We start from the raw sequence: 17,906 nt of genomic DNA on the forward strand, positions 1-17,906 counted from the left end.
CAGTGAGCACGACTGGCTTACACACCTCTATGAAATGTGAGCCCTTGTGCAAGAGAGCCTGGCAGTCTGGCGTGTCCAAGGGTGATACGCTCACGAGGTCGAGAAAGGGAAAGCGAAGATGGAGTTGGGTGGCTGGGGTTGTGCATGTGGGAGGGCACATGCAAAGCGCCAGTCTTCAAGGGACTCCCCCCGCAAACCACTTTAGAGAAGGCGGGCAATTCTCTATACCTCAAGGGTCCTTCATCCTTTCTAGCATGTATTGCATCTAGCCGCACCCCTTCGTCGGATGGCGCTTGAGCGGTGTTTCGGCTCAGAAACGAACATCTTTCAGTACTATGTGCGTGACTCTTCGTGTGATCAGATGGTTACCCTATTGGCAGCTCACGAGCAGCTTCTACGCTGTGACGCCGAAAAGAGGATCCCAGAGCGCATGGCTGTGAACCCTATAGGATCTGAACGCTATCGCACCGCTCAATCCTAAAAGCGCCGCCGACCAGTTTCGTCTAACGAGTACTGCTACCCACTGCATCCACTTTTTTACCCAATGCACCGGTTAACCCCGCCTCTGCCGTCATGTTCCCTTCCAATAGCGAGCGCGGGGTTCGCTTCACCTCAAGTGTCGTGCACACCCTGCCATCATCCGCAATTCTGACCCACCTTATGCATCTATTAATAGCTATAGCACCACTTCCAGACGAATATGCTTATCTCACGACTGTGTATGGCGTAAACAAGCGCCAGCGGGCATGCCAGACCCAAAGCGAAGGCCAGGGGTTATAGCGTTGATGGGAGCGGAGCCTCCAGGTTCCAGGCTCTCAGCTTGCGGTCTGCGCAGAGGGGAGGCACTGGTACAGCAGAGAAGTAAGACTTAATACTAGATTTGTGTCTTTCAACAAGAATCGTTCAAATAGACCTAGCTCCCCTCGAGGCGTCGACCCCTCCAGCTAAAGTCCTGTCGTCTCTGGGTGGAGTAGACGGATATGGTTGAGCGTCTGTATTCTTCGGCCGAATTCAACTTTTGATGCTTGTTGTCACTCGGCCGAGAATCAAACCGACGTCATTGTCTCGCGGTTGACCATCGGTGGAAGACATCCCAACATGAGCATGGTACACTGCACTGAATGTAACACGGGACTCCATGAGCATGATGAATCTGGAACTTGTGAAGACACGAAGAGCATAGTGGACGGACTGTTTAGCAACAGGCATCGACGTAATTTCCTTGACGCCGGAATCATGGTACCATGGACGTTGTTGCGAGCGTCTCTGTTATGCTGAACAAGACCCTGCCAAACGCGACGCGAACGAGCGAGCCGCGAAGCATTGTATATGCGCGCTCGAGCGGATCGCAGCTTCCAATATCTCGATCGCAATATTTGACATTCAGATTGATTCTGCTGCAGTACGCAAGGCCAGCTACGAGAAACCGGGCGAGACAAGTTCGCAGAGAAATTCACTCCCAGCAGCCATGATTGGCCACGCATTCATCAAGCTGACCAGGAGCCATTCGAATCGGTTTTATTCGATAAGCCCCTGCTTTAAAATTATCAATGACTACCGACTGCTCCACTCCTCCAAGCTCTGCCTTTCTGCTACGCTCTCAGGAAGAGCATCAAGGGCATTCATCTCATATACTACTACGACATCGAAAATCTAGAGATGCCCACCCCTCAAAAGTGGAAACAAGGGATGTGCTTTGTGAAAGAGTCACAGTGGGCGTGTAGCGCGACGCTTCCATTCTGCGATGTCCAGGAGAGACCAAGCTGAACCATTACTGTATGTTGGCCTTAGTGAAAATCTGCAGTTGTGTATGAAGTTCACGGTGGCCCAATGGTGGGGCGCACGAATTACCATGCGGTCGACGACCAATACATCAGGCCGGGCAAACTGGGGCTAGCCAACTCGCTCGAATAGATGCCGCTCTCATGTCGGACCCGTTTCCAACACATCCACCTACCATCAGATCCAAGACCTAGGTTGCTCGCTCTTTCCGCGTCCTCATGACACAACAGAGACCGGCACGATCTGTTCGCTTGTCCGCGACACTGCCAACGGCAAGATCATCACGCATCTTGGTTTCAGGGTCGGGCGCTAGATGCACGTGGAAGCCGCGCACGACGACAAGTTCAACGCGGATGGTTTTACACGGTGGTGCAAGCTCGCGAAAGTGGGCAAGCAGACAGACCGGCATTTCCTGCAGGACCAGGCCAAGATCGCAGGGAAGTTCAAGGGTCCGGGGGGATCTGACGCATATCGACCTGAGCTGGTCGACGCTGTGAAGGACTTGACGGGAGGTCCAGAGTGATTCCATGACTCTATTTGTGTTGGGCTTGTTGCAATAGCGCCGAAATTTGTGTATGCATCTCCTGACGCTGCGCAGATCCCGGGCGCTGCATAATCAACATTGCTCGCGAATCCCAGATCATAGAGCAGGAGCTCGCTCACCTCCCCTGCCATCATTCATCCGCCAGTCACCCCGTACAAGGTATTAAGCGTCTATGATACATGAGACAGCAACGGTAGGCTCGGGGGCTGCATATTCGTTCGTCGAGAGCGCCCTCACGCAAGGTCAGCTGCGAGCTTAAGGCAGAGGTTAAGCAGATGCAGCTCCTCATCTCCGCCGTCGATAAATGCCTTGTCCGTGTCGCCGAGGTGCAGCGAGCATTTCGCCTTGGCGCGCGCTGGGATGGTCGGATGCAAGATGAGGTAGTCATGCAGCTGTTGGGACGCACAAGGGGGAGAGGAAGAGTGTGGAGTGAGACCGACGTGTGTTTCTGGCGCGAGTTGGTAATGAAAGACACCGTGTCACCTACCTGAATCAGGACTTGCGTCCCTGAATATCCTTCCTGAGCGATGTGCTCCACCTGCTTCTTGATGACGTTGAACCGTGACGAGTTACCAATACCCGCCTTGGGCACCTCATCGGCTTCCTCCATGATGTGATCCATCTCCTCATCCCCGTCTGCCCCAGGAGGCGGGCTGACGCCAACCGCGCGGCCGAGCGAGACAATCACCTGTGCAGGCACGACGCCGGCGATCTCGACGATCGAGCGCTGCGTGACGGCATCGCTGTTGTGCAGACGCGACGCAGACTGGAGGTACGTGATGGCGCGGCGCAGGTCGCCGTCCGACGTTGAGATGAGCATGTCGAGCACATCGTCCGAATCGAACTCGACCTTCTCCTCACGTGCAATCATGTGCAGCCGCTCTTTGGTGCTGGATGTGCTGAGCATGCGGAAGCGGAACTTGCTGCACCGCGATGCGAGCGGCTCAATGATTCTATTTGGGGGAGGCAAGAAGAAGGGGGACGAGCAAGATTAGATCGAGTTTCAGACGAATGTAAGTGTGCTGAATGAACGCACCTCGTCACATAATTGCACACCAAGCAGAAGCGCGTGATGCGACTGTACTGCTCCATGATGCGTCGCAGCGCGCTCTGCGCATCCTGTGTCATGCTGTCCGCCTCGTCTAAAATGATGATCTTATACGGCGGACACGGGTACCCCGACTTGGGCTGAGTCACGCTGAGCTTGGCAAAGTTTTTAATCTTTTCGCGCACAACGGATATGCCGCGCTCGTCAGACGCGTTTAGCTCCAGAACGCGCGTCTTCATCAGCTCGGGCCTATGTGCGAGGCGTACGGCGCTGCTGTGTTAGCGATGTGACGCGCAAAAGAGATATGGCGGCTTGGAATGGAACCTCACCCGAATAGTTGCCGCGCCAAAGCCAGAATGGTCGACGTCTTGCCTGTGCCCGGTGGTCCGTAGAAGAGCATGTGCGGAAGCTAGACAAGATAGAGAAAGGAGAGCCTATCGTCTGTGAGCATTACCGCCGTTCACCAGGCAACCGCATCATCGACTCTAGCTCACGTTGGTAGAGAGCAATGTTTTACGTAGAACGCTGACAGTATGTTCTTGAGCTGCAACGTCGTCGATGGTCTTTGGACGACTGTATACCGGGACAAACTCACCAAGAGGTCAGTCAGTCTGCCACACGAGTCATCATGGCCATGGATAACGCACTATTTCTCCACCCAAGGCTTGAGCGCTGCTGCCTCCCCGGGTTCTTTTCCCTTACCTCCTGCTGCCTTGCGCCCCTGCTGCTGCAGGAACATCTTGTGCATGCTCTTCGGTGGCGCTGCTGCTGCTGCTGCCGCCATCTTGGCGACCTGGGCGAGCGAAACGCTTTTCTCTGGATCGGGGGCGATGAGTAGTTCCGCCTGGGTGCAGGCCCTGGCACTGGAGCTGCTATGTGGGAGGTTGCAAGGGAGCAGAGTGCGCCTGGCCGAGCTACACATGAGCAGATGCCAGGTAGTCAGTCCGAGCTTGCTGCAGCTGGTGCAGCACCTATTGCTTGACGAGACTCCGCAGCCCAATCATAGCTCATGACTTGGCTCGATGTTCGCAGCGGCGGAACGGTCCAAGGCGCGTCACGCGTCGCGTCTTTTGGGGAGAAGAGACGCGTCGATTGGCAGACTGTGCTCCAGTGCCGCACCTCTAGGGCTTAACTCTCAAGCCAATCAAGTCTTCGGTGGCAGTAGACTCAACTCTCCAACTCTTCACGCTGGGCCATGTGGGGTCTTGTTTGATGTCCTCATCAGGGCGTGCGAGCAGGACGAGCAGATGGGCTTCAGCTTTGTTGGGCTCCTCGAACATCACGGTAGCAAGTGGGCTGCATTTCCGGCACGCAGGAAGGGCAGCCATCCCCGCCAGGCGCGACGCTCTCCTTCACCCGTGTCAGCGCCGGCGCCACGTCGCGTCGAGGTCAACATGACTGGCGTCATGGCAGAAAGCGACTTGAACAAGCTTTCGCAGCAGCCGAAAACGAAGGGAGATAGCAAAACGAAGATGAAAAAGGCGAAAGCGAACACAGATAGCAATAAGAGAGCACTCTTTGTGGACAATGATGGTGATGCGGACACAAAGGCCAACTCCAAGAGACCCAGGACAGGTGAGTTTCCGCGCCTTACTATCAGCCTGCTCATTTTTGCGACTCCTGACCATTGTGACTTGGCTTTTAAGCAGCCACTGCAGGTTCGGCAGTGTCAGAAGGCAGCCTCGTCGCGTACGAGAATGGCCGCCTCGTCATGAAGCAGAAGGCCATGCCATGGGCCATGTGTCACGAAACCTTGCAAGGTAAGTGCATATCGTTCGCTCATTGTTGCGTAATGGAAGAAATGTGAATTCTGACCTTCGGGTTCCGTAGGTCTTCTTGACGCATCGATCATGCTCGCCAACCAGCAAGTTCTGCAAAAATGGCCAGATTCACTCCTCTATCTGGTGGGCCTTCTGGCGCAAGATAGGTGGGTCTCCCCTAGTCAAACTACAACTCACGTCGGAGCTCTGAAGCTCACACGGTTGAAATTAACGCAAACAGTGACCAGTCAATCGTGCCGTTGTCCAAATGTATCCAAGAACGAGTAGCATGTGGCCAGATGCTCGACAAATCTGCAGATAATGTGGAGGAGTACCTGCCCTGCTCCTGGATACAGAACGCACTCAACAGGATCGCTGAACGAGTCAACTACGGCCTTGAATCGAAGGACATTGTTGCTGTATCTGACGCTTGGGGCACAAGCCCGATCGTACCCGCTGTGAGTTGCAGCCGAGGTAATCGCTTCCGCGCATGGGAATCACACAGCAGCTGACTCTAAGGAATCGCTTACCTTTGGTTCCACAGGCGTTGCAAATCTGGTGCTGGGAGATGAAGGACACCAGTAACTTACCGCCCGAGATGCAACAAAGGCTGCAAGCGAGGCGGCAGGAGCGATCGAATGCTAAACAAGAATCGCTTGCTGCCTTCTTGGCGCTCGAGCGTCGCGATCAAGATACCCTACTGTTAGGGAAGAAGCGCGCGGTGCTCATCCATGGCATGCACACACCAACCATAAAACGGCCACCGGCGAGCAGCGGTAGCAGCACTCACAACACTGAGAAGCTGAAGGCCACAGGCAAGCGGAAAAATGATACTAAAGCCATCGAGGTCGCCTTGCTTGAGAGCAGTGATGTGGAAGATATCGCACCAGCTGCAGTCACGCCGTTGAACAGCTGCGTCAGCGAAAGCACTGAGGTTCAAGGGAATGTGAAAGCACAACAGCAGAAGGAGACAGAGCAAGCGAGGCATGACGATGAGCAAAGCTCGGCATCCGATGATGAAAGTTCCGATGCTGACAGTGAAGACTGTGATGATAGTGCACGGCCTAGCCCGATCGGCAAGCCTCCGTCCGTGGCTGAGAAGGAGAAAGGAAAGAAGGGCAGCAAAGCGCAGAAGCTAAACTCGTCGTTGAAGCCGGCTGATGGTGGGAAGGCCGAGGAGGGGCAGAAGCCAGATGCAGAATCCAAAGCCAAGGACAAAGAGGAGAGAGCTATGCTGCGTGCGCAAAAGGAGCAGGAGAAGGAGGAAAAGGCGAAGCTGCGCGAGCAAAAGAGGTCCGAGCGCGAAACAGAGGACAAAGTCAAGGCAGAGAAGAAAGCCGAGCGCCAGGCGGCGAAAGCAGAGAAGCAGCGTCTGGAGGATGAGAAGCAGGCCGAGAAGGAGAAGAAGGTGAAGGAGCAGGCAAGAGCCGCCAATTTCTTCGCGTCGTTTCTCAAAAAACAGAATCCGGAAGGTGAGCGCCGTGCGATGCAGCGCGCATGCCGGGGCACGTGTAGAGCTAAGTGCTTTTGTGGTCACCTCGCGTTTAGATAAAGCTTCGGCCCCTAAGGCGCCAGAAACGCCCAAAACCGATTTCGACAAGACGTTCCTACCGTGCATCATCAAGAATCTCGCGCCCATCAACAGGTTCAACAATGATCTCGGGCGAGATATTACCACCGAAGTCTGCTCGGGCGCGTATGGGGGCACGCAACCGGGCGAGCTGCTGGCCGACTTCCGGTCCCGCTTGCCGCTCCCGCTTCGCCAGCGGCAGACGAAGGCGCCACTTAACGTGCGCCGAGGCTTCCAGCCCGACACGAGCGTTCGTGAGGTCATGCACCTCGTCCGCGAGTCGGACGTGCTGGGTGATGTCGCGGCTGAGAAGGCACGCAAAGGGCTAGCGAAGCTGCGGAGCCGCAGGAGGGTACCAATCAAGTTGCTCCAGTTCCATTCCGATCGACGGCCCGGCTGGTACGGTGAGTTAGCGCAAATGCGTGAAGCCGTCTACCAATTAGATCGGCTTGGCAAAAGATCTGACGAGATTACATCCTCGCTTCCCCGCGTCGTACAGGAACATGGACAAGGTCCACGAAGATCATCGGCCCGCGCACGCCTTTCGGGCAGGACTCCGTGCAACTCGACTATTCGTTGGACAGCGATGCCGAGTGGGAGGACGAAGCTGGGATCGAAGGCGAGGACCTGATGGAGCTCGAAGAGGAAGAGGCAGAGATGACCGGCTCTGACTCAGATTCGGACATGGAAGATTGGCTCGACGACGACATGGTGCTTGAGGATCTGCCCGAGGACGAGGAGGAAGATGACAACGATGTCATCTCCCTCGAGGAGCTCTGCCGCCCCGGCGGAGGAACATCCATCTCACCGTTATGGGCACGTAAGGCCCCCAGCAAGCAGCTGGCAGGTGCCGCAGGCAGGGGGACGGTCGGGCCCAACAAGAAGAAGGGCAAGAAGAGGAGACAGCTCGGAAAGCGCTTCGATTCAAAACTGATTCCTTTCTCCGCTGGTCCGCACTGGGAGACGACACTCGGCACTGCGTCCTACTCAAGTTTCAAGCCGTACCAAATTGAATTTTTGAATGGTGAGTCTTTTGGTCGCTATTGTGAGCATAGTCCATGCGACTCATATACGAGAATTGGCTCCTGCTGCTGCCCTCACAGATGCATATCCCGGCCTCGACCCCTTCACATTTGGCGCAGGCGTCAAAGAGACGGTCGTTGCGCGGCCTGAAGCGTCTGACTTTACAGCTCCCGCCGAAGTGGACAAGGTAACAACAGCGGCGCCGGGCGCGAAGAAACCTGTTGCTGCACCCAAAGCGCCATTCCCCGAGACCCACACTGCGAACTTTGTGCGCGCAATGCAGGGCACCAAGGAGCGCTATCGGCTTAGCAAGAATTTGCTCGTCGCCGAGCTGCACGAACACTTCGCGGAGAGTATAGGCAAGTGGATCACAAAGCGGGCTATCGAGTTCAAGCTCGACGAGGTGGCCATTAAGCCCAAAGGTAAAGCCTGGCAGGCCAAACCTGAGTACCAGGTGAGCGCGCTCATCAATGCCTTGTTGGTATCCCGGATTCCTGAAAGCTGACAAACATTTCCTTTCCCCCAGAAGTACCTCTAAGCTATACTGCTGCTATTCCTTATCCTGCATTTCCAGACCTCGCCACCAGGCATCCTCAATGTACTAATATTTAGGGCCATACGCACGACAAATGGGGCATGTTCTCCTCATACTCTTTGTTGCAGTGACATGGAGGTAACATTCCTTTCATTCGTGGAAGTTGTCTTCTAATTGCAAGTTATGTAGTGCGATCTGATCGGTGAGGTAGTCCGAGTCGGCAAAACCCAACGTCGCCGCGATTTGCGAGCTTTTCCCCAGACCCGAATCAAAAAAGAGACGTCAGCATGGAATGGCGGCGCAAGTGTGAGTTCGCCATCGACTCACCTCTTCAGCCCTTTTATACGCTCGCATTCGATTGAGGTGTAATTTGCCAACCCGCGCCCAATCTCCACATCTTCCACGTCTTTTTCGTCCTTTCTCTGTTCCCCGCGCTCCTTCTCTGTCTGAGTATCAGCCACCACTTTTCGCTTCCGTCTGACAACGAGGCGGACGGCCTGCATCCGTTCCCAGTTCCCCGCGACGCCGATAACACCTGCTGGCAGTAGTCGCCCACCACTGTCTGCGCGCGTGATCGCGCGGTAGGCACCTTCGTCCATAATCAGACTGCCCGAGGGGTGCATAGCGTGCAGAATCGACCATTTGCGAGAAGGCAAAGGGTTGGAATGCGGTAGGAAAAGCGTGTGAGGCGGTGATGAGAGAGGAGGAATTCCGATTTGGGAGGCGTCTTCAGACAGAGAGGAAACCGATGATGTGAGGGCATCGGGTGTTACATTACCAGGCGTCGATGTCCCTGACGCGTCGCCGGCTGTTACGAGTGGTGACGGATGTTCGACTATTGCTGTTGATGCTGCATGTGAGTTTGCCGAGCCTCCTTTCGGAGGCATCGCGGGTATTCCTGCGTCTATGATCTTGACGATGTTGCTTGGTGTCATGCCGTTCAGAATGACAGTTGCGACACCAGCCGCTGTTGCTAGCTCAGCAGCGATGAGTTTTGTCTGCATCCCACCCGTTCCAAAATTACTTCCCATGCTAGCAACGTGCACTGCCTTCCTCGCGCTGCTGACAGTGCTCACGACACCCAAGCGTCGCGCATTTGGATCGGACCGCGGGTTGGCAGTGTACAGTCCATCGACATCAGTGCAGAGAAAGAGGTAGTGGGCATCGACCAATGCGGCCGTGATTGCGGACAAGGTGTCGTTGTCACCGAACCGTAATTCGGAGACAGAGACCGTGTCATTCTCATTGACGATCGGTATGATGTCCATGTTTAGAAGAGTAAGGAGTGTTGTACGGGCGTTACGGTAGCGTGCTCTCTGTAAAAAAAATGTATTCAAGAGCCTGTCAGCGGTGCGGCACGTGAACTGCGAGCTTGACACAATTGTGCATACGCACATCAGCAATGTCATACTTTGTGAGAAGCACCTGTGCTACGCTAAGTCCGAGCTGACTGAATAATGAGTCCCAAAGCGCCATCAGTCTGCATTGACCGATAGCTGCAAGCGCCTGCCGTTCACCAACGCTCTTGGGCGGTCCAGTCTTGCCCATGTCCATTTTGACCCTTCCCATTCCGATTGCGCCGGAGCAAACGAACAGGACCTTGTGTCCTGCTTGCCGTAAAGCATGGCAAGTCTCCACCAGCGACGACAGGATGGACAGACGCGGGGTGAAGGTCGATTCGGAGAGAATGGAGGACGTGCCGAGCTTGATCACTACGGTCTTCGAAGCCGTGGATGCGGCTGGGTGTGCGTTGCCTGGGCGTGACGATGGCCCGGCATGATTGATGGGAGACGCTTGCTGAACCACCATGGAGTCTTATTTTTCGGCGCTGACGATGCAGGCACAGGCTTCTTGATACAGCCTTGCTCTGTAGTGAGTGCACGGAGATGGCTAAGTAGTTGCATCGAGATACAAGGAATATGGATGTTAGCATGTGCTTCTCACAACTGAGGGTGAATGCGAACCAGTCAGGAGCGGTCAAGTCACGGTAGGGTTGGGTTGCACCGATCCGGCTCAACCATTCTTCTACACGAATCCTATTTACAAACTCGCATATACGCGCAATATGTCAAAGCAGTCTAGTCTTGAAGCACTGACAGTCAGTAAGACAGTGCGAACCCCAGCAGCGCAATCGCCTTTGCCGCTGAGGCCTGAGAGAAATTTATAGGAAGCAGCGCCAAATGAAACGCAGTCAGATGTGATTTGAGGCTGGCGGGAGTCGTTTATTTATTCTTAAATGATGTGCGTGACCTACTCTTTATGGTCTTCCCGTCAAACGCCGCAGGTCGTCAAATCTGGTCACATGCTCAAGCAAAGCTCGCTAGCCTCGAAGCATTGTTCGCTGCAGAAGACTCTCATCATGCCACGAGGTCACATCTCAAGCTGCTCCGTCCCTTGTGAATCAGCTACCGGAAACATGTATCCAAAGGGGTTTGGATCACCACCATGCGCATCGTAAAGCTTCAATCGGAAAAAGTGGTCGCACAGCCCCAAGGACGCCCTGATGTGGCCATGAGCATTTCGCTGACAAGGGTAAACAGGTGAGGGCAAGGTTTTCAATCACTAGTCTGCACTTTCTGCATGATTACCATGATCATTCGGACGCTCGAGAGGAGGGCAAGGATAAAGGAAGGGTAAATGGGGAATCGTAATGTAAATGGATTGCCTGTCTATGCAAATTCTTCCCGGCAAAACTTCCCGGGGCCGTACGGCTGGCATATGGCCGAAAGAGAAAAAGGCATATTAGCAGTCCAATCGGAAGTCTACACACTCCCCTGGCTTCCAATGGACTCACTTCGCTGGTCAGCGCTGTCCGTCCCTCCTTTGGCTCGCTCGAGTGCCGCCCACTCTGTGGGCCAGGCTTGGCCTTCTTGCCTTCCTTGAGCGAATCCAGGATCTTAACCATCGACTCGGGCGTGAGATCCTCATAGAAATCATCGTTGATCTGCACCATTGGCGCATTGGCGCAGGCACCCAAGCACTCCACTTCGACCAGGGTGAACATATTGTCTGGCGTCGTTTGGCCCGGCTGAATCTTGAGATGATTAGTGATGGCCTCAAGGATGGCAGCGGATCCAACGCCGCCTAGCATGCATGGCGTCGTGGTGCACAGCTGCAAGAAGTACTTGCCGACAGGCTCTCTATGAATGGGGAAAAGAGGAGCACGTGGACGTGGACGATGAGATAGACTCTTCCGCCATCCACCTTCGCAGCAAACCAGCCTCACCTGTTGAACATCGTGTAAAAGGTAGCAACTTCGTATACCCTCATTGGCGGCATCTCAAGCAGCTTGGCAACGTAGTTCATGCAAGAAATCGAGACCCATCCCGAGTTCTGCCTTTGAGCAAGGTCCAACAGCGGGATGACCGCCGCCTTCTTGTACTGAGGCGGGTAGTGGCTGATGATCTCCTTCGCGAAATTCATGTTCTGCTCATCGAACTTGAAGGGCAGGTCTGGGTTGTTATAGTCCGTGTCGCGGTGCACGAAGAGGGCATCCGATAGCCGGCTTGCGGACGAGCTGAGGCCGCGAGCAGAGCCGGTTAGCAGAGCTGGCCGCGCTGCTGCAACGCCAGCGCCTCCGCGAACCGAGGCGCTGCGGAGAGCGTTGCGTGCCATGGAGGCATAGTAGGTGCGGAGTGCAGCCATCTTGATGAGGTGATCTGGCAGCGCGAGGTGCGACAAGACGTTGCATGAGGGAAGATGAGGTAAAGAAGGGAGGTTCTTGTCAAGCGCCAGCTGCTTGCCAGAACTCCCTGCCGTCCCAGGCCGTTTCCTGGAGTTGACGAGATAGTGTCACGTGACTGTACTCGTGCCCAATCAGAAGCCTCGCATCATTCAAGACAATGAGTCTTCGCTAAGCGGCAAGGTAACTATCTTCTTCAAGGCTTATGACAAGCATAGAAGGCCCTCAGAATATCACGATGGCCTTGACATTGAAACATATATATGGAGCATGTGGACGAGCTGCTGCACTCAAGACTCGCATGAGTTCGAATTTATCGGACCCTGATGCGGCTTTGAAAGACTGGAACGAACGGGCAAATGACGAGACGATCCTGCGAAATACGATCCATTCCTGCCACATTATATACCCCGAGCACCCAACCTTCGTGTCTTTGGGCTACACAGCCACCGAAGGGATCCTCCGACTTGCTAGTATCGGCAAGGGAAACTTTCTAAGAGGGGAACATGAGCAGTCGAATGACCGTCGAACAGCTCCGGGGTGCGCTTAATAAACTTGGTTTCTCAACCAAAGGCCACAGGGAGGACCTTCGCAAACGTCTAAAACGGGCTCAAAAGGATATTGCCATCTTGGAGCAGAACTTTGGCAAGGAATCTGTGGAACAGACTAGCTTTGAGCCACAGGTTGTGGGCACAGACGACGGTGACGGTGGGCAGACCGGTGGTGGACCAACGTCTCAGTCAACCGCTGCGAACAATACGCAAGTCCAACAGGAGCAGCAGCCTTTCACGCCCAAGATCACTACTTTCCTCGTTTGTGACATCGAGGCTACATGCGAGATCACTCCTTGGCTAGAGCTGGCACCAGGTGCAGCCGGTGAGAGAGGAGAGACTATCGAGCTTAAACAGCCCAGCAGTCGAAGCCAAGCAAAGAAGGTCAACCGCGACTACCCGAACGAAAGTAAGCGAAAGCAGAGTCGCACACCCGTAGTATTAGGTATGGTGTCTGATATTGCTACTTTGGCTTTGCTAGTCATCGAATTTCCTGTTGTCGTATTGAGATGGGATGCCGACGCGCAGGAATACAAGCAGGGCGATGTCTTTCACTCTTATGTCAAGCCTATTTGGCGGCCCCGTCTCAGCAAGTTCTGCCGCGATTTGACTGGTATCACGCAAGTGAGGAGTCCTTCATGAAACGGCTAAGCATAGCACATCGTGTGATGACACTGTTATGATTCACTCCTGCAGCAACAAATCGATATATCACCAACATGGCCGATTGTGGAAGGGAAACTCTATCGTTTCCTGCGCGCACAAGGCGTCCTCGAGAATCCCTGGTCATGGTACGACTTTGAAGACGGATCTGAGGACGAACGGACTTGCAGCGACACCGACATTGAATCTTGGGACCGCTCTCGCTTCCGTTTGCGTGCAGGAGCAGCGTGGGTGACACACGGGCTAGCGGACCTGCACAATTTCGCTGCGAAGCAGTCCTGGATCTCGGGCGCACATCCATCTGCCATGTTCGCCGCGCGAGACCCTCGGTCGAAAGATGCCAAGGGGGCTTGTAGGCCGCCCATGTGGCTTCGCGGGCCGCTCTTAGAAATCCGAAAGTCTATTGCGTTGCTCGAATGTCTCGGCTTAAATTCGAACCAAAGCACATCGAACCGAGATCTGACGATCGATGGTTTGCTCAATCAATTGGGACTCGGAACTTTTGAGGGTAGGCATCATTCAGGCATTGATGATGCGAAAAATATTGCAAGGCTTGTCATCGAGGTCGGCAAGCGGGTCAGAGACTGCAAAGTCGGCGTAGAGAAGGCCACCAATGACGTTGAAGGCAAAGTACGGCCGAATAGACGTGGCAAATCGGCGACCATAGGAAGCGAGGCCGCCGACGCGACAATTCCAGTGGATGGCTTGCTAAAGGCAAACGATGGCACTCATTCGTCACCATCGCAAGGCGCAGCGGCAGGACTGCGAGCAGCATCAGCGAAGGTCAAAGGCGTTCCGCACAAACGTCGCAATGTGGGTCGAAATGAAGTGGAGTACAATTGTTTGCTCCCGAACACAGACTACAGCGCAGTGGGCGACCAAAAATGGCACTGGATGGGACGCAAAAAAGGCCAGATCATCTGGAAGCATCCGATGGACCCGACAATGTTTGTACATTAGTCATGCTGCTCGCACACGAAGTTCCAGAGCGTGTTCAGAAGCTTTTCTCGTCCTATCGACAGTATATATTTCTTCGAAGGGCAAGGGCTCCACAACTCAATGCGCCTGAGCCGACTCTTCAAACGTCAGGAGATTGGTACCGGTGAAGAAGCCGTTGAAGTCGAGCCTGAGCGACAATTGCGTTAGATGTTGACGAGCAGCAAGACCCATCTGCAGTCGGGCTTCCTGCGCTGCATTTCGACTCAAGTCTGCTTTGGGCATCTCGTGTCCGATCGCAGGCAACTGTGCACCCAGCATCGACATCGATGCAAGGGATTGGTTCGCTTGCGAAATGTTGCCTGCTGCCACCCCCAGATCTCCCTCAGAGATGTACTCGAAAAAGTCGCGCAGCTGCTCCCGAAGTTGCTGCAATGTGAAGTTCTTAGCGAACGAAGATAAGACATCAAACCTTGCCACCGAGCTGACTCACAACAACAATGGCAGACACAGCCTGATCCCGCTCCTTGAACATGGCACTCTCTCGCGTCTTGGAGGCATCCTCTGAGCTGCCTTCACTCAGCAGATCAGGAAGCACATCTCCACCCCATCGTTCTAGGTGGCCAACAAAACGCACGCAGGTCTCCAAGATGGCGCGAATCAGGCTTGTCACTCGCGGGGCATTCAGGAGCAACCCCTCCTGGAGGAACAAGAGGAATGCGACGTGCGTCGCCCGCAGGTCGGCAAAGTCGAGCCGCTTATCTGCGGTGAGAGGCATCTTTGCGCCTGTTGTGTTGCCTGTCGTTGTGAGGAAGCTACGACTGGAGGGCATGATTGTGCTTTGAGGGGGGAAACCCGATGGAGTGTAGTTGGGTGCTTTCCTGGTGCTGCCTCCGAGCTCTGAGGACTCGTCCGCCGGAGAAGAACTGCGTCTCACTGTGGTTTCCATAGGGCTCGATATGCCCCTGGCATTCGGAATGGTAGGATTGCTGCGGCGGGTCTGTCGGCGCTCAGAGTGCTGCTCATGAACATCATGCAGTTGACTAAGCAATCGAATAAACTGCACCTCAATAATGTCGGTCTGAGAAAGCAAGCATCCAGCACATTAGAAGCGCCCTAGTCAATGCAGCCACGAAACATTTCTCACCTGAAAATGACCCATTAGGGTGTCCAGAAACCAGAGCATGTCCTTTGCGAGACTCCAAGTCAGTCGGAGCAGTGTCATGCGCTGGCTTGCCTCCTCTTTGCTCGAACCTCCTTCACTGGTGCCTGTGAATCTGCGCCTGAGTCGTTGGTTGTTCGACAACGAAGTCCAGCAGGACAAAACCCGATTATGCGTCCTGCGAATCGCTACCAGGTATGAGAAGATGCGAGTATAGACTTCGAGCTCCGCACTAGATAGGAAGAGGTCAAGTGGGAAGTCTGCAGCGTAGCACAGCCGAGCATTGATGCCGACAAGGTCGTCGTCGAAAACCACGGCTGAAGAGGCCGCCTCCGGCGTCGAGGAGTTGGGGTCTGTAATGTGGTGATGCCGCAGGCGGGTAAGGTGGGCGGAATGTTTTTGCCAATGCAGTAATTCCAAGCTGGGGTGGTCTTCGAGTTCGGTGCCGATGCTCGCTCGTTGGAGTGCGAGGTCGAGGTCTGATTCCAACAGTTGGCCTGACGCCACAGTTCGAGCAGATATTGACTTTTGTCGCTGAACATCATCAATTTCTTCGATGAGAGAAAGCGCAAAGTTCCCCGATCGCAGCAAGAAGTAGTTGCCGCTGTAAAAGGGGGCAATTCAGTCCACTGTGTGCATGAGATGGCCCAAAGCTGCACTCACAGATCTTGTAAGGCGGAAATGACAGCTTGATCTGTCAGAACGTTCCTCCACAACCATTCCCCTACATCTTGCTTGATCTCAAGCACGACCTTTGCGAATGCATGTGGCGTGCTTGGACGGATCTCTGGACACTGAAGCATTTCTACGTGCGCAGCCATGAGAGCTGCAGGTACATGACCGATTTCAGTATGGGTTTTAACCCGCCAGATAGCACGTCCACCGTATAGAATCGCGTCGGAAGTGACGGATGATATCGAGGATGGAAGGGAATGTGGACGGAGGTGCCAGGTTCCATCTTCGTCCTGCTCTACAAGTGCATCAGGGCCTTGTGAGATCATATTAGATCCGAGAGAGACGGGGCTGCCATTTGCCGTGCCATGGCAAATCCAGTCGCACAGCAGAATTTTCCAGCTATCTTCAACTGCATCCCGCAGCTCAGCCATGAGGTTGGCGACGCGCGAAACGCCAGTGTCCGCCATGTGTGTGAGCATGTCAATCAAGAGACCTCCTGTCCAACCGGAGAGACCTCCTGCGATGCGTGGTAGTTCCAAGGGGTCGGCGCCTGGCTGCTGAATGCTAAGCGCGACTGAATGCTCGGGCCCTTTCAAGAGCATCCCCACCAAACGGCCCAGCGCGTTTAGTCGCGATTCCCACACCTGCACCTCCACCCGAATTGTTGCAAGTGATACATAGGATCGTGCCGCAACGAGCGAGGTATCTCGCTGAAGGATACGATCCTCGAGATCGACAATAAGGTCATCCCAGCCCTCGAGGTGGCGGAGAATTCGAGCGCAAAGAGGTGCCAAGTGTGCGCTTCTCTCTTCCTGTCCACTTGCGTCAAGCAAAACACCATCTTTAGACAGCACTTTCCTCGGACGGGTTCCAGGACGCAGCGAAGCCTGTTTGAGAGCGCACCTTCGCGCATGTTCAATGTGCGATGTTGCGAAAAGCTTGATGGCCGAGCATTTATGGGCTAGTGTCGCAAGGTATTCGAGTTGCGCGCGTTCGCCCGGATGTAAGGGGAGGTGTTCTTTGGCCTGTACTGACGCAGAAAGTGAAGACAAGAGCGACGATGGTAACGTTGATGAGCCTTCTGCGACTTGCTCGAAGAAGGACGATGGGTGCCCGGCCAGAATCAAGATAATCTCTGAGAGCATCTTCCCCCCCACCTGTTTGCACGCGTTGACGCGCCGAGCTCTTTGCAGGAGATGGCTGAACTGAGTAAAGCCGAATTGTCAGAGTGCGAGATAAGCTCTTCGCATGCTCTTTTCGCGAGAAGCACGGAGAGGGGTAGGAGCTCCAGGTAGCTATTATACAGCAACACTCTACATCCAAGTTTGGAGCGCAGTCAGAACAACAGAAGTAACACGCGACGCGCCTAAATTGAATGTGAGAGAGACAGAGAGGGAGTCCCTGCAGCCGGTACTGCCCATATGCGTGCAACATCAACAGGTGCGAAAAGTAACGCACGCAGTTCACAACATCCTCGATTAGAACAAGGATGGTGGTTGCGCTCGCTCGCTGAGCGCAGATTTCGGTGGCAGAATGTGGACCTGTGGTGAAATCGCGAAACTACAAAAGGCACGAGCAATCTAATTGAATCCGCAACCTCCGGTTGCAAGGATGGGAAAGAATCGCAAAATCTGCCGGTGTCGCGTTGGCCAGATGCTGGAGCGACATCGGTATGATCTTTCAGGCGTAGCCCTCTTTGCCGCCTTCGTATTTGCCGCCTTCGTACTCGCTCTTGCCTTTGTAGTCATTTCCATGATCTTCTCTGTAGCCTTTCCTATACTCCTTTTCGTCATTGTTGCCGTTCTCCCTCCCGTCCTTGTTTCCGTACTCCTTCCCATCCTTGTTGCCGTACTCCCTCCTGTACTTTTTCCCGTCCTTATTTCCGCCCTTGTTGCTGTACTCCCTCCAGTTCTTGTTTCCGTCCTCCCTCCCGTTCTTGTTGCCGTCCTCCCTCCCGTTCTTGTTGCCGTCCTCC

The 17,906-nt window shown here is 54.4% G+C and overlaps 7 protein-coding genes across 7 annotated transcripts; 2 read left to right on the forward strand and 5 right to left on the reverse strand.

Moving 5' to 3' along the window:
- Positions 1 to 2,559: 2,559 nt before the first annotated feature.
- Positions 2,560 to 4,113, reverse strand: K437DRAFT_222449 (putative RFC2-DNA replication factor C, 41 kd subunit; the record flags this gene model as incomplete). The annotated part of the gene is made up of 6 exons (XM_013388805.1): positions 2,560 to 2,718; positions 2,814 to 3,279; positions 3,363 to 3,623; positions 3,704 to 3,783; positions 3,869 to 3,947; positions 4,022 to 4,113. 6 exons carry the CDS (start codon positions 4,111 to 4,113, stop codon positions 2,560 to 2,562), a joined length of 1,137 nt encoding a protein of 378 aa, XP_013244259.1.
- A 456-nt stretch (positions 4,114 to 4,569) lies between these two features.
- K437DRAFT_255453 (uncharacterized protein) lies at positions 4,570 to 8,358 on the forward strand. The gene is made up of 9 exons (XM_013388806.1): positions 4,570 to 4,949; positions 5,024 to 5,134; positions 5,205 to 5,301; positions 5,376 to 5,592; positions 5,679 to 6,606; positions 6,683 to 7,108; positions 7,204 to 7,728; positions 7,808 to 8,181; positions 8,254 to 8,358. The coding sequence occupies exons 1-9, from the start codon at positions 4,769 to 4,771 to the stop codon at positions 8,263 to 8,265; spliced, it is 2,871 nt and encodes a 956-aa protein (XP_013244260.1). The 5' UTR covers positions 4,570 to 4,768; the 3' UTR covers positions 8,266 to 8,358.
- Positions 8,359 to 8,377: 19 nt separating this feature from the next.
- K437DRAFT_245436 (glutamate 5-kinase) lies at positions 8,378 to 10,151 on the reverse strand. The gene is made up of 3 exons (XM_013388807.1): positions 9,658 to 10,151; positions 8,590 to 9,578; positions 8,378 to 8,512 (listed from the first exon to the last, which is right to left on the reverse strand). The coding sequence occupies exons 1-3, from the start codon at positions 10,069 to 10,071 to the stop codon at positions 8,413 to 8,415; spliced, it is 1,503 nt and encodes a 500-aa protein (XP_013244261.1). The 5' UTR covers positions 10,072 to 10,151; the 3' UTR covers positions 8,378 to 8,412.
- A 712-nt stretch (positions 10,152 to 10,863) lies between these two features.
- On the reverse strand, positions 10,864 to 11,939 carry K437DRAFT_234119 (uncharacterized protein). The gene is made up of 3 exons (XM_013388808.1): positions 11,489 to 11,939; positions 11,057 to 11,402; positions 10,864 to 10,973 (listed from the first exon to the last, which is right to left on the reverse strand). The coding sequence occupies exons 1-3, from the start codon at positions 11,905 to 11,907 to the stop codon at positions 10,932 to 10,934; spliced, it is 807 nt and encodes a 268-aa protein (XP_013244262.1). The 5' UTR covers positions 11,908 to 11,939; the 3' UTR covers positions 10,864 to 10,931.
- Positions 11,940 to 12,361: 422 nt separating this feature from the next.
- K437DRAFT_81984 (uncharacterized protein) lies at positions 12,362 to 14,339 on the forward strand. The gene is made up of 3 exons (XM_013388809.1): positions 12,362 to 12,904; positions 12,977 to 13,119; positions 13,192 to 14,339. Exons 1-3 carry the CDS (start codon positions 12,451 to 12,453, stop codon positions 14,116 to 14,118), a joined length of 1,524 nt encoding a protein of 507 aa, XP_013244263.1. The 5' UTR covers positions 12,362 to 12,450; the 3' UTR covers positions 14,119 to 14,339.
- K437DRAFT_255457 (uncharacterized protein) lies at positions 13,956 to 17,218 on the reverse strand. The gene is made up of 4 exons (XM_013388810.1): positions 15,920 to 17,218; positions 15,242 to 15,860; positions 14,588 to 15,175; positions 13,956 to 14,523 (listed from the first exon to the last, which is right to left on the reverse strand). Exons 1-4 carry the CDS (start codon positions 17,074 to 17,076, stop codon positions 14,215 to 14,217), a joined length of 2,673 nt encoding a protein of 890 aa, XP_013244264.1. The 5' UTR covers positions 17,077 to 17,218; the 3' UTR covers positions 13,956 to 14,214.
- A 393-nt stretch (positions 17,219 to 17,611) lies between these two features.
- Positions 17,612 to 17,890, reverse strand: K437DRAFT_267558 (uncharacterized protein; the record flags this gene model as incomplete). The annotated part of the gene is made up of 1 exon (XM_013388811.1): positions 17,612 to 17,890. A coding segment is annotated over one exon (279 nt), but the record flags the coding sequence as incomplete, so codon positions are not given.
- Between the last annotated feature and the right edge of the window lie 16 nt (positions 17,891 to 17,906).

This window comes from Tilletiaria anomala (genome assembly GCF_000711695.1).
Source record: "Tilletiaria anomala UBC 951 chromosome Unknown K437scaffold_23, whole genome shotgun sequence".
In the NCBI taxonomy this organism is placed as follows: domain Eukaryota; kingdom Fungi; phylum Basidiomycota; class Exobasidiomycetes; order Georgefischeriales; family Tilletiariaceae; genus Tilletiaria; species Tilletiaria anomala.